The 14,789-nt window shown below is 50.0% G+C and overlaps 1 protein-coding gene across 1 annotated transcript; it reads left to right on the top strand.

Annotated features, from left to right (window-relative positions):
* The first annotated feature begins 704 nt into the window (after positions 1 to 704).
* Positions 705 to 7,659, top strand: LOC137523134 (chemerin-like receptor 1). Its single transcript, XM_068243370.1, has 2 exons — positions 705 to 787; positions 6,288 to 7,659. The coding sequence occupies exon 2, from the start codon at positions 6,299 to 6,301 to the stop codon at positions 7,394 to 7,396; it is 1,098 nt and encodes a 365-aa protein (XP_068099471.1). The 5' UTR covers positions 705 to 787; positions 6,288 to 6,298; the 3' UTR covers positions 7,397 to 7,659.
* The last annotated feature ends 7,130 nt before the right edge of the window (positions 7,660 to 14,789 follow it).

The following is a 14,789-nucleotide window of genomic DNA, read 5'->3' on the forward strand; positions in this document are numbered from 1 at the left end:
TGGAATTTGAGTTTCACATCACTTTAATCCGTCTTCAAATCAAATGAAACATTGAGGCCCAGTGCACACTGAGCGTTTTTTGCAGCGATCCGCAAACCGCTTCCACCAGTGAAAACGCTTGGCTAATGTATCTCTATGGGATGGTGCACACCAGCGGTTTGAGGTTTTTAGGAAACCGCCAATATGGCTCCTGCTGCACGTTTGTGGTTTGCAGATGCGTTTCTGCCTCGGCGTAAAGTGTAGGAAAAGCTCAAACCGCTCTGAAAAACGCTAGATCAGAGCGGTTTTCCAGGCGTTTTTGTTACAGAAGCTGTTCAGTAGCAGCTTTTACTGTAACAATATATGAAATCTGCTGCACAAAAACGCTCCAAAAACGCTAGGCATGTGTAGAAAACGTCTCTAAACATGCCTAGAATCGCTGTGAAATCCGCTCCAAAAACCACTAGCGTTTTGCGGATCTGCTAGCGGTTTTGGTGTGCACTGGGCCTTACTAAGCATTGCTTTTCCTGACATCGTGTCTTTTACCTTCATTGGTCGCAACAGAACTTTACATCTCGCTAAAAGAGTCTCCTAGAAAGACGTCAATCCCAGATCCAGCCTGTTCTCCCTGCAGAGGCTGCTGTGTGCCAGCAGGGAAGGGGTTGAGGCTGGAGGAGGCAGGACAGCAGTGAGTCACAAAGGCAGCCGGTTCACAGTATCCCGAGTCTTTGTTCAGGACAGGAGCACCAGATCCTAGGAGAAGAGAGAGGAGAGATTGCGGCTCGGAGGACAGGAGCATCAGAGACAGGTAGGACACGGGAACTTCCATTCTGCACAAGTTTTGTGTGTTTTTGTGTTGCTTTATATTTATCTTTCATCCAATTTTTTAAATCTGTATAAAAGTCTAAAAAAAAAAAAAGGGAAGCAAAGTTTTTCCACTTTGTTTCCAGAGGATGCAGAAGTTGCGAAGCAAGCACTTTACTGCACAGCGTTTCCCAAACCTGTCGTCACATCACTCCAGACACCACTGCTTTATCCCCAGACACAGAGAGCAAAGAGAACCTGTCCTCACATCACTCCAGACACCACTGCTTTATCCTCAGACACAGAGAGCAAAGAGAACCTGTCCTCACATCACTCCAGACACCAGTGCTTTATCCTCAGACACAGAGAGCAAAGAGAACCTGTCCTCACATCACTCCAGACACCAGTGCTTTATCCTCAGACACAGAGAGCAAAGAGAACCTGTCCTCAAATCACTCCAGGCACCAGTGTTCCATCCTCAGACACAGAGAGCAAAGATAACCTGTCCTCAAATCACTCCAGGCACCAGTGCCCCATCCTCAGACACAGAGAGCAAAGAAAACCTGTCCTCACATCACTCCAGACACCAGTGCTTTATCCTCAGACACAGAGAGCAAAGAGAACCTGTCCTCACATCACTCCAGACACCAGTGCTTTATCCTCAGACACAGAGAGCAAAGAGAACCTGTCCTCACATCACTCCAGACACCAGTGCTTTATCCTCAGACACAGAGAGCAAAGAGAACCTGTCCTCACATCACTCCAGACACCAGTGTTCCATCCTCAGACACCGAGAGCAAAGAGAACCTGTCCTCACATCACTCCAGACACCAGTGTTCCATCCTAGGACACCGAGAGCAAAGAGAACCTGTCCTAACATCACTCCAGACACCAGTGTTCCATCCTCAGACACCGCGAGCAAAGAGAGCCTGTCCTCAGGTCTCTCCAGACACCAGTGCTTTATCCTCAGACACAGAAAGCAAAGATAACCTGTCCTCAAATCACTCCAGACACCTGTGCTTTATCCTCAGAAACACAGAGCAAAGAGAACCTGTCCTCAAATCAATCCAGCCGTCCTGTGCCCACGCAGCCGCTCATTAATGCTCGTTTCCCCCGCAGACGTTCTGTGCCCGCGCAGCCACTCAACCATGCTCCGGTCCCCCGCAGACATCCTGTGCCCGCGCAGCCACTCACCCATGCTCCAGTCCCTCGCAGGCCTCCTGTACCCGTGCAGCCACTCACCGATGCTCCGGTCCCCCGCAGACATCCTGTGCCCACGCAGCCACTCACCCATGTTCCGGTCCCCCGCAGATGTCCTGTGCCTGCGCAGCCACTCACCGATGCTCCGGTCCCCCGCAGACGTCCTGTGCCCGCGCAGCCACTCACCCATGCTCTGGTCCCCCGCAGACGTTCTGTGCCCGCGCAGCCACTCACCCATGCTCTGGTCCCCCGCAGACGTCCTGTGCCCGCGCAGCCACTCACCCATGCTCCAGTCCCCCGCAGACGTTATGTGCCCGCGCAGCCACTCACCCATGCTCTGGTCCCCCGCAGACGTCCTGTGCCCGCGCAACCACTCACCCATGCTCCAGTCCCCTACAGACGTTCTGTGCCCGCGCAGCCACTCACCCATGCTCCGGTCCCCCGCAGACGTCCTGTGCCCGCGCAGCCACTCACCCATGCCCCAGTGCCCCGCAGACGCCCTGTGCCCGCGCAACCACTCACCCATGCTCCGGTCCCCCGCAGACGTCCTGTGCCCACGCAGCCACTCACCGATGCTCCGGTCCCCCGCAGACATCCTGTGCCCGCGCAGCCACTCACCCATGCTCCGGTCCCCCGCAGATGTCCTGTGCCCGCGCAGCCACTCACCGATGCTCCGGTCCCCCGCAGACGTCCTGTGCCTGCGCAGCCACTCACCCATGCTCTGGTCCCCCGCAGACGTCCTGTGCCCGCGCAGCCACTCACCCATGCTCCAGTCCCCCGCAGACGTTCTGTGCCCGCGCAGCCACTCACCCATGTTTTGTTCCCCCGCAGACGTCCTGTGCCCGCGCAGCCACTCACCCATGCTCCAGTCCCCCGCAGACGTTCTGTGCCCGCGCAGCCACTCACCCACGCTCCAGTCCCCCGCAGACGTTCTGTGCCCGCGCAGCCACTCACCCATGCTCTGGTCCCCCGCAGACGTCCTGTGCCCGCGCAGCCACTCGCCCATGCCCCAGTCCCCCGCAGACGTCCTGTGCCCGCGCAGCCACTCACCGATGCTCGGGTCCCCCGCAGACGTCCTGTGCCCGCGCAACCACTCACCCATGCTCCAGTCCCCCACAGACGTTCTGTGCCCGCGCAGCCACTCACCCATGCTCCGGTCCCCCGCAGACGTCCTGTGCCCGCGCAACCACTCACCCATGCTCCAGTCCCCTACAGACATTCTGTGCCCGCGCAGCCACTCACCCATGCTCCGGTCCCCCGCAGACATCCTGTTCCCGCGCAACCACTCACCCATGCTCCAGTCCCCCGCAGACGTTATGTGCCCGCGCAGCCACTCACCCATGCCCCAGTGCCCCGCAGACGCCCTGTGCCAGCGCAGCCACTCACCCATGTTCCAGTCCCCCGCAGACGTTATGTGCCCGCGCAGCCACTCACCCATGCCCCAGTGCCCCGCAGACGTCCTGTGCCCGCGCAGCCACTCACCCATGCTCCGGTCCCCCGCAGACGTCCTGTGCCCGCGCAGCCACTCACCCATGCTCCAGTCCCCCGCAGACGTTATGTGCCCGCGCAGCCACTCACCCATGCCCCAGTGCCCCGCAGACGTCCTGTTCCCGCGCAGCCACTCACCCATGCTCCAGTCCCCCGCAGACGTTATGTGCCCGCGCAGCCACTCACCCATGCCCCAGTGCCCCGCAGACGTCCTGTGCCCGCGCAGCCACTCACTGATGCTCCAGTCCCCCACAGACGTTATGTGCCCGCGCAGCTACTCACCCATGCCCCAGTGCCCCGCAGACGTCCTGTGCCCGCGCAACCACTCACCCATGCTCCAGTCCCACGCAGATGTTCTGTGCCCGCGCAGCCACTCACCCATGCTCCGGTCCCCCGCAGACATCCTGATCCCGCACAGCCACTCACCCATGCTCCAGTCCCCCGCAGATGTTCTGTGCCCGCGCAGCCACTCACCCATGCTCCAGTCCCCCGCAGGCGTTCTGTGCCCGCACAGCCACTCACCCATGCTCCGGTTCCCCGCAGACATCCTGTGCCTGCGCAGCCACTCACCCATGCTCCAGTCCCCAGCAGACGTCCTGTGCCCGCGCAGCCACTCACCCATGCTCCAGTCCCCCGCAGGAGTTCTGTGCCCGCGCAGCCACTCACCCATGCTCCGATCCCCGCAGACATCCTGATTCCGCACAGCCACTCACCCATGCTCTGGTCCCCCGCAGACGTTCTGTGCCCGCGCAGCCACTCACCCATGCTCCGGTCCCCCGCAGACATCCTGATCCCGCACAGCCACTCACCCATGCTCTGGTCCCCCGCAGACGTTCTGTGCCCGCTCAAAGTTTTGATTTTCATATTAGTCATCTAAACAATACACTCCATACTGGACAATTTCTGAGAGTTGCACTATACAGGTCCTTCTAAAAAAATTAGCATATTGTGATAAAGTTCATTATTTTCTGTAATGTACTGATAAACATTAGACTTTCATATATTTTAGATACAAATACACACAACTGAAGTAGTTCAACCCTTTTATTGTTTTAATATTGATAATTTTGGCATACAGCTCATGAAAACCCCAAATTCCTATCTCAAAAAATTAGCATATCATGAAAAGGTTCTCTAAATGAGCTATTAACCGTATCATCTGAATCAACTAATTAACTCTAAACACCTGCAAAAGATTCCCGAGGCTTTTAAAAAAGCTCCCAGCCTGGTTCATTACTCAAAACCGCAATCATGGGTAAGACTGCCGACCTGACTGCTGTCCAGAAGGCCATCATTGACACCCTCAAGCAAGAGGGTAAGACACAGAAAGACATTTCTGAACGAATAGGCTGTTCCCAGAGTGCCGTATCAAGGCACCTCAGTGGGAAGTCTGTGGGAAGGAAAAAGTGTGGCAGAAAACGCTGCACAACGAGAAGAGGTGACCGGACCCTGAGGAAGATTGTGGAGAAGGACCAATTCCAGACCTTGAGGGACCTGCGGAAGCAGTGGACTGAGTCTGGAGTAGACACATCCAGAGCCACCGTGTACAGGCGTGTGCAGGAAATGGGCTACAGGTGCCGCATTCCCCAGGTCAAGCCATGTTTGAACCAGAAACAGAGGCAGAAGCGCCTGACCTGGGCTACAGAGAAGTAGCACTGGACTGTTGTTCAGTGGTCCAAAGTACTTTTTTTCGGATGAAAGCAACTTTTGCATGTCATTCGGAAATCAAGGTGCCAGAGTCTGGAGGAAGACTGGGGAGAGAGAAATGCCAAAATGCCTGAAGTCCAGTGTCAAGTACCCACAGTCAGTGATGGTCGGGGTGCCATGTCAGCTGCTGGTGTTGGTCCACTGTGTTTTATCAAGGGCAGGGTCAATGCAGCTAGCCATCAGGAGATTTTGGAGCACTTCATGCTTCCATCTGCTGAAAAGCTTTATGGAGATGAAGATTTCATTTTTCAGCACGACCTGGCACCTGCTCACAGTGCCAAAACCACTGGTAAATGGTTTACTGACCAAGGTATTACTGTGCTCAATTGGCCTGCCAACTCTCCTGACCTGAACCCCATAGAGAATCTGTGGGATATTGTGAAGAGAAAGTTGAGAGACACAAGACCCAACACTCTGGATGAGCTTAAGGCCGCTATGGAAGCATCCTGGGCCTCCATAACACCTGAGCAGTGCCACAGGCTGATTGCCTCCATGCCACGCCGCATTGAAGCCGTCATTTCTGCAAAAGGATTCCTGACCAAGTATTGAGTGCATAACTGAACATAATTATTTGAAAGGTTGACTTTTTTGTTTTAAAAACACTTTTCTTTTATTGGTCGGATGAAATATGCTAATTTTTTGAGATAGGAAATGTGGGTTTTCATGAGCTGTATGCCAAAATCATCAATATTAAAACAAGGCTTGAACTACTTCAGTTGTGTGTAATGAATCTAAAATATATGAAAGTCTAATGTTTATCAGCACATTACAGAAAATAATGAACTTTATCACAGTATGCTAATTTTTTGAGAAGGACCTGTATATCTGCGTACAAGCCGACATTATTAGCGTTTCACTGTAGAGGAGTGAAGAGGACCTGTCCTGCCGCCAGAAGGAGGTACTGTGTAGTGCTGTTCTGCATTACAACCAGCCAGCAGATCTCTGGGGAAGGGCGGGGCTGGCACATTGTAGTTACACCCCGGTCTGCAGTCCACATTAATGGGAGATGATAAAGCTATTTCTATCATATCTCAGTATACTTTCCAAAACTGCTACCAACTGAGTTCAAGGGAATATCTGTAATTATAATTTGTTTGTTTGTTTTTCAGTGTAAATTACCATGGAAACCTCGACTTACCAGTCATTCACCGCAGATGCACTAGCATTGCAGCTGGAAGAGGAAGAAGAGGAACTGTTGGCGACAGACGACATACCGATAGAGCTTGAGTCTGCACTTCGTTACATGTCCATCGTTATATACAGTGTAGCCTTCCTGCTGGGCACCATCGGCAATGGCTTGGTGATCTGGATCGCTGGATTTAAGATGAAAAGAACAGTCAACACAGTGTGGTTTCTGAACCTGGCCATTGCAGACTTCATCTTCACATTCTTTTTGCCATTGAGTATCACCTACACTGCTCTTGGATTCAACTGGCCCTTTGGAACTGTACTGTGCAAGCTCAACAGCACCATAGCCTTCTTAAACTTGTTTGCCAGTGTCTTCTTGCTCACTGTCATCAGTGCTGATCGTTGTGTATCAGTTATAAGGCCTGTTTGGTCACAGAACCATAGGACACCAAGACTGGCTTCAACTGTTGCTCTGACTATCTGGCTGGCAGCTTTGATCCTCTGTTCCCCTTATCTGGCCTTCAGAGACACCATTCGAGATCCAGAGAACAATGTCACACACTGCTACAATAACTATGCCTTCTCAAATGACTTTGATGACTTGGAGGTGGTAGCTTTGAGGTCCATGAGACACCAAGTAATGATATCTGTGCGCTTTCTCTTTGGTTTCTTGCTTCCCTTCGGGCTTATCTTAGTCTTCTACTCTTTGATGGCTCTGAAGTTAAGAAGAAGCAATCTTGCATGGTCCAGCCGACCTTTTAAAGTCATGGCGTTTGTTGTGGCTGCTTTCTTTCTCTGCTGGTTTCCATATCACATCCTTTCCATTCTTGAAGTAGTCATGCATCACTGGGACAACAAGGAGTTAAAATTGGCTGTCCTTATTGGAAGTCCTCTAGCTACCAGCCTGGCTTTCTTCAACAGCTGCTTAAACCCCTTTCTCTATGTCTTCTTAGGCAGGGACTTCAAGGAATCCTTGCAAAGATCCATTTTTTCAGCTTTTGAAACTGCGTTTAGCGAAGAGCAAGGTAAAAACACTTACAGTCTGGGACATGCCAGATCACTTTCTGACCACGAGTCTCAATTTACCTGACTAAGCATGGACAATGATAACTGGAATTCATTTCACAAGACTCCGTCTTTAATCAGTATTTCTGAGCACCTCAGATGAGCCAGTCTGATAACCATATAAAATGTGGATTATTTGCTTAGCTGCTTTTTATTACAAAGTCTTGTAGGTCTTTGGAACTTTGTGGACCTTCTGCTCCTCAAGTTGAGCTTTTATACAAGATCGTTGTACAAATACAAGCTACAAAAGTACATGATATAGTTGGAATCCCCTGGAACTACTTTTCAATCAAGTGTATATAATTCTAGACACAGTCTTTATATGAATAGAACTAAACATTTTGGTGCAAAAATATTTTGTTGGCTGACCTTTTCATGAATTTCTTGAAAAAAAATAAGTGACCTTTAGAGGATGGTCTTCCCTGGTATGCAATAGGAGTTGATGTATGGGACCTGGGGCAATGCCACTCGTAGCACATGGTGTTTGCTCTGTTCTTTCTGGATGACTGGGAATCTGTACCCCAATCACTTGTGTCTGTCAGTCTGAGTCCTCTAGAAGCCGGTATAAGCAGCAAACACTCATAAGCTCGCTCTGGTTGGTCGCTATGGGCTTCCAGGCCTGGTCTTGTAGAATATCAGAACATCTGTTTCTATTATGCAATTGAGTTATTACAAGGAGACAATAGAGGTTGAAGAAGATAATTTAATGATAATGCACTATATAACGAGAATACTTTACATTTCCACTTTCCATACTCGAAGCTCTTTGTAAAGAAGCAACAGAAACATCAGTTATATTGTCTATTTTTTGAACCAGTTGAAGTCTTCCAGCCCTTTGGGGCCTGAAGCAGCTAGTAGCCTTGATGATAGATATTCTACTGTTCATTTCCATCTAGCCACTAAGTGGCAGATGTTGGTAAACAAGAGACTAGTTGTTCAGTTATAATAATATAGAGAGACCATGTACCTAGCTACCATCAGTGGCCTCTAGTGGCTGGAGTGAGTAATAGAGGATTTTTATCATCAGGACTGCAGACTGCCACAGACCATTAGAGCTGGAAGACTTTTTGATTAAAAACGAGTTAGCCATCTAACTTACTTTCCTGTTGCTGCCCTAGAGAGTAGTTAGAAACTAGTAAGTATATTTTAAGGTACATTATTATTATTATTAATGATTTATATAGCGTCATGATCTGTAGAGAGTAAGAAACAAACATGGCTACATAAAATACAGACTGGTACATATAAAAAATACAGACCTTTGTACATAATACAGTAGTGATAGACAATAACATTGTTATAGTAAAATTAGACAATTGCAGTGCTCCTCTGTAGTACAAATAATGTGATTAGGCTGCTAGGAGAGATAGTAAGCAACCCCCCACAGTCTTACTACCATAGGAGAAATATATACATTCATGGACTCCTGCACACTATGCAAAGAGAAATTCTTCTCTTTAGTAAAATAAAACCAATGAAATTAATAGAATTCACAATAAAAATTGCTCAAAGATGCCTCTACTAAGCATTAGAAACACACCCTTAGCTGTCTAACAAATTGCCCTGATGAAGAGAGGCGTATCCCTCGTGAAACGCACAGGCGTGATTGGTAGTTGGCACTGTGATGTCACACAGCGCAACTGTTAAAAATTGTTACAGTGACAGATATATTCATTTTAACTAAATGTGCAGCAACTCACAAGATAAAAAAGGTAGAGTACCCTGCCCTAGTGAGCTTACAATCTAAAGTTACATATAAGAATTATATAAGCTTTATGCAAATTTGGAGGTGTTATAGTTCTTGAGATGTTATAACCGGGGGTTTCAAACTCAAATACACAGTGGGCCGAAATTGAAAACTGGGACCAAGTTGTGGGCCAACCTCAACGGCTTGTGTCCACCTCCCTCCCTTGTACAGTTCCCTGGTGTCAAATGGCCCTCCCTCCCCTATACAGTTCCCTGGTGTCTAATGGTCCCCTACCTCTCTTACATAGTTCCCTGGTGTCTAATGGCCCCCTACCTTCCCTACATAGTTCCCTGGTGTGTAGTGACCCCCTCCCTCCCCTATACAGTTCCCTGGTGTCTAGTGGCCTCCTCCCTCCCCTATACAGTTCCCTGTTGTCTAGTAGCCCCTCCCTATTCTATATAGTTCCCTGGTGTGTAGTGGCCCTCCCTCCCCTATACAGTTCCCTGTTGTCTAGTAGCCCCTCCCTCCCCTATACAGTTCCCTGTTGTCTAGTGCCCCCTCCCTCCCCTATACAGTTCCCTGTTGTCTAGTGCCCCCTCCCTCCCCTACACAATTCTATGTTGTCTAGTGCCCCTCCCTTCCCTATACAGTTCCCTGGTGTCTAGTGGCCCCCTCCCTTTCCTATACAGTTCCCTGGTGTCTAGTGCCCCCTCCCTTCCCTATGTAGTTCCCTGGTGTCTAGTGGCCCCTCCCTTTCCTATACAGTTCCCTGGTGTCTAGTGCCCCCTCCCTTCCCTTTGTAGTTCCCTGGTGTCTAGTGGCCCCTCCCCCCCTATACAGTTCCCTGGTGTCTAGTGCCCCCTCCCTTCCCTATGTAGTTGCCTGGTGTCTAGTGCCCCCTCCCTTTCCTATACAGTTCCCTGGTGTCTAGTGCCCCCTCCCTTCCCTTTGTAGTTCCCTGGTGTCTAGTGGCCCTTCCTTCTCCTATACAGTTCCCTGGTGTCTAGTGCCCCCTCCCTTCCCTATGTAGTTCCCTGGTGTCTAGTGGCCCCTCCCTCCCCTATACAGTTCCCTGGTGTCTAGTGCCCCCTCCCTCCCCTATACAGTTCCCTGGTGTCTAGTGCCCCCTCCCTTCCCTATGTAGTTCCCTGGTGTCTAGTGGCCCCTCCCTCCCCTATACAGTTGCCTAGTGTGTAGTGGCCCCCATCTCCCTTCCCTATAAAGTTCCCTAGTGTGTAGTGGCCCCCTCCCTCCCGTATACAGTTCTCTGGTGTGTAGTGGCCCATCCCCCCTATATAGTTCCCTAGTGTGTAGTGGACCTCCCTCTTCTATACAGATCCTTGGTGCCTGGTGGACCCTCTTCAAACACCACTTGGCTTCATAGTTTCAGCGCTTAGCAACATAGACTAGGACTTTTGGGCCAAATAACAATAACAATAACAATAACAATAATATTTATATAGCGCTTTTCTCCCTGGGGACTCAAAGCGCTGTGACCCTGCATTATGCAGTCTCAAAGGCTCGGGAAAAGAGGTGAGTTTTTAGCCTTTTTTTAAAGCTGTCCAGAGAAGGAGCCTCTCGTACTGATTGTGGAAGTGAGTTCCATAGAGTAGGGGCTGCATAGGAAAAGGCCCGAGCACCAAATGTTAAGTGTATCCTGGGAATAACCAGCTTCATCTTGTTGGCAGAGCGGAGGGTGCGTGGAGGGGCATAAAGTTCCAATAGATCCGCTATGTATTTGGGTCCCATGTGGTGTAGAGCCTTGAATGTCAGCAGGCAGATCTTAAAATTGATTCTCCATTTTACTGGCAACCAGTGAAGAGTTTGCAGTACTGGGGTGATGTGTGAGCTGCGGGGGGCATTGGCTAGGAGTCTGGCTGCAGCATTCTGTACTAGCTGTAAGGGGCGCAGAACCTTATCTGTAGATCCGATTAACAGGGCGTGGCAGTAGTCTAGGCGGGAGGATACAAATGCGTGAACCAGGGCAGGTAGGTCTTCAGCTGGGATTAGGTGTTTTATTTTCGCTATATTTCTTAGATGGAAGAAGGAAGACTTGACGACAGCTGATACCTGCTGTCTGAGTTTTAGATTTCCATCCAGGATCACCCCAAGGTTTCGCACAGAGTCTTTATACTGTACAGTATCTCCCCCAATTGCTAGTTTGAGGTGGTGAGCGTTTTGAACTTTATCCATCATGTGTGGACCACCTACCACCAACACCTCTGTTTTGTCAGAGTTCAGCCTCAGCCAGCTGGTGTTCATCCAATTTTGTAAATCCACTAGACACGCATTTATGGATGCTGATGGGTCTTGGGTGCCAGGCTTGAAGGACAGATACAGTTGTGTGTCATCTGCATAACAATGGTATCCTAAACCATAGTTCTGGATTATTTTGCCCAGTGGGAGCATGTAGACTGCAAAGAGTAATGGTGATAGTACAGAACCCTGTGGAACTCCATAGGCAAGTGGCACTGGATTAGAGTAGTGTGTGCCCAGACATACTTGCTGTGTCCTGCCAGATAGGAAGGTCTGAAACCAGCTAAGAACAGTACCCCTTAGGCCACAGTAATATAAATAAAATATAATGCAAAGCAGGGAAACCAGTTGCCGGCCACATTTGCTGACATTGATTTGGTCTGTGGGCCGGAGTTTGACATGTATGTATTTTAGGCATTCCTAAGTGTTGTGTGTTTTTGGAAAGACTGCCAGCATCTTAATAAAGTGAATGGAGAATGCATCAGGGAATGTGCCGCTCGCTATACTTTATGTGGGGAAAGCTCACAGCTACTCTTCCTAATATTGACTTGTGTCTCTGGGTCAGTTTTCACCCCATAGTCTGACACTTTTTGTTCAGGAATCAGCAGCTCACAATCATGTGATTCAAACGACAAATGTGTATATACCTATTTTTATTTATAACATAGATCTTTATTATTTTTTCTTCCATAAACAATACAAGGAGCATCAGTCTCAGGTGTATGGAAGCCCCCCTCCCCCAGTGTAATGTGTAGATGGCCCTCCGATTCCTTACCCTGAAGAGTGAGATGGAGCATGCTGTATATTGAGTCTTGTAAGCTTGTAGAAAGGTTCCTATTTCAAGTATCTGAAGACCGAGCTCTAGAACCATTATTGGTACATTTATACAAGCATAACTACTTTAGGGCCATGCTAAATTAAATTTACGCCCTGTTTTGATGGCTATCTGGCTGCCAGGGCATAGATTTCAATACACCGACGCCGCGCGTTCTCGCCACTTTCGTCGCTCCTGACGATCTCGCCACTCTGTTTCCCAGCCGCAGCTCACTCACTCTGCCGCCTCTATAACGGCTGAGCCCTGTGAGCCAGTCAGGAGCTGGTTTTATTGGCTCCTGGCCCTGTCTTTCAATGTAAGCAACTCCCATTGGCTTACATTGATAGGCAGGGTCAGAAGCCAATGAAAGCGTCTCCTCCTGACCGGCTCACAGGAACTCTGGGCAGAGTGGGTGGCACAGGATCCACACGTACAGTGGTGATGGCAATTGCGGCGTGTATGTGCGGCGAAGTGTCGGTATTTGTCATTATACCACCGTTTCTTGTACCAGTGGTCTCTGGTCCTTAAGGGGGCAGAGACCGCTGGTACTTAAGTGGTTAACTAACAGGATCTAACCATCGGCCCTAACAACCAAACAACACTCTGGGTGGTGGTGAACCAAAATAGCTGAGTACAATTTAACTGCAGAATATTTTCTTCCCGCTCTCACAAATTGTGGTGAAAGATATGCACTGACTGGTATAATACAATGTGCAGGCACAGGGATGCAGTGAAAGGTATGCACTGACTGGTATAATGCAATGTGCAGTCACAGAGATGCAGCAAAAGGTATGCACTGACTGGTATAATACAATGTGCAGTCACAGAGATGCAGTGAATGGTATGCACTGACCGGTATAAAACAATGTGCAGTCACAGAGATGCAGCAAAAAGTATGCACTGACTGGTATAATACAATGTGCAGTCACAGAGATGCAGCGAAAGGTATGAACTGACTGGTATAATACAATGTGCAGTTACACAGGTGCAGTGAACAGGTAGGCACTGAATGTGCTGGGCCTGGCACAGTATAGCAATTAGCAAGGGCCAGCTGCGACAGACAGGGCTGTATATAATGCAAGTGTCAGTGGCACACACACACAAAAAACACATCACAAGAACATTAGCTCAACAACAAATATCAGCAAGGAGTAAGCTAACAAGACCTAACTAATGCTTTCCTTATCTCTCCAGCAACCTCTCTCTTCTCTCAATAAGCATGCAGCAGACAGAGTGAGAAAATGGTCAACACAGCAGCATTTTTATAGGTGGGGCGTGGGGTCCAGGAGGGAGTGCAGCCTGATTGGCTGCCAGGTGTCTGCTGACTGTAGAGGGTCAAAGTTTAGCCCAAAGATGTGGTATAGGGGGCTGGTCAAACTTGCTATGTGTTCGCGGTTCGCTGTGAACGTGAACCCCTGGGGTTCGCACAAACAAGTTCGTCGGCGACAGGGCTCGCAGACAGGGCTCGTAGACAGGGCTCGTAGACAGAGCTTGTAGACAGAGCTTGTAGACAGAGCTCGTAGACAGGGCTTGTAGACAAGGCTCATAGACAGGGCTCATAGACAGGGCTCATAGACAGGGCTCATAGACAGAGCTTGTGGACAGGGCTCGTAGACAGGGCTTGTAGACAGAGCTTGTAGACAGAGCTCGTAGACAGGGCTTGTAGACAAGGCTCATAGACAGGGCTCATAGACAGGGCTCATAGACAGGGCTCATAGACAGAGCTTGTGGACAGGGCTCGTAGACAGGGCTTGTAGACAGGGCTCGTAGACAGGGCTCGTAGACAGAGCTTGTAGACAGAGCTTGTGGACAGGGCTCGTAGACAGGGCTTGTAGACAGAGCTTGTGGACAGGGCTCGTGGACAGGGCTCGTAGACAGGGCTCATAGACAGGGCTCATAGACAGGGCTCATAGACAGGGCTCATAGACAGAGCTTGTGGACAGGGCTCGTAGACAGGGCTTGTAGACAGAGCTTGTGGACAGGGCTCGTGGACAGCGCTCGTGGACAGGGCGTGTGGACAGGGCTCGTAGACAGGGCTTGTAGACAGAGCTTGTGGACAGGGCTCGTGGACAGGGCTCGTAGACAGGGCTCGTAGACAGAGCTTGTAGACAGAGCTTGTGGACAGGGCTCGTAGACAGGGCTTGTAGACAGAGCTCGTGGACAGGGCTCGTAGACAGGGCTTGTAGACAGAGCTTGTGGACAGGGCTCGTGGACAGCGCTCGTGGACAGGGCGTGTGGACAGGGCTCGTAGACAGGGCTTGTAGACAGAGCTTGTGGACAGAGCTTGTGGACAGCGCTCGTGGACAGGGCTCGTGGACAGGGCTCATAGACAGGGCTTGTAGACAGAGCTTGGCCACCTACACAGCAGTGTGGAACTGTACGAGCTCAGCTTTCTCCACTTAGCTCGAGCAGCTGCTCCTCTGCCTGTACACACATTCAATGCATATTGCCCGGCAGAAGTGATGGCTTGTGGTTCAGGACTGTGGACAGCTCACCATGAATTTGTACAGCAGGAGATATTGGCAGTGCTTTCAGACAGAGGCTGCACCCCAATTAACTATTTGCAAAGATGTGCAGAACTCCACAATGTGGACAATATTACACAACATGCATTCAAAACATGTACAGCAAAGGAGGGCATTAGCTTCAATATAAATAATA

This window comes from Hyperolius riggenbachi, chromosome 6 (genome assembly GCF_040937935.1).
Source record: "Hyperolius riggenbachi isolate aHypRig1 chromosome 6, aHypRig1.pri, whole genome shotgun sequence".
Lineage (NCBI taxonomy): Eukaryota > Metazoa > Chordata > Amphibia > Anura > Hyperoliidae > Hyperolius > Hyperolius riggenbachi.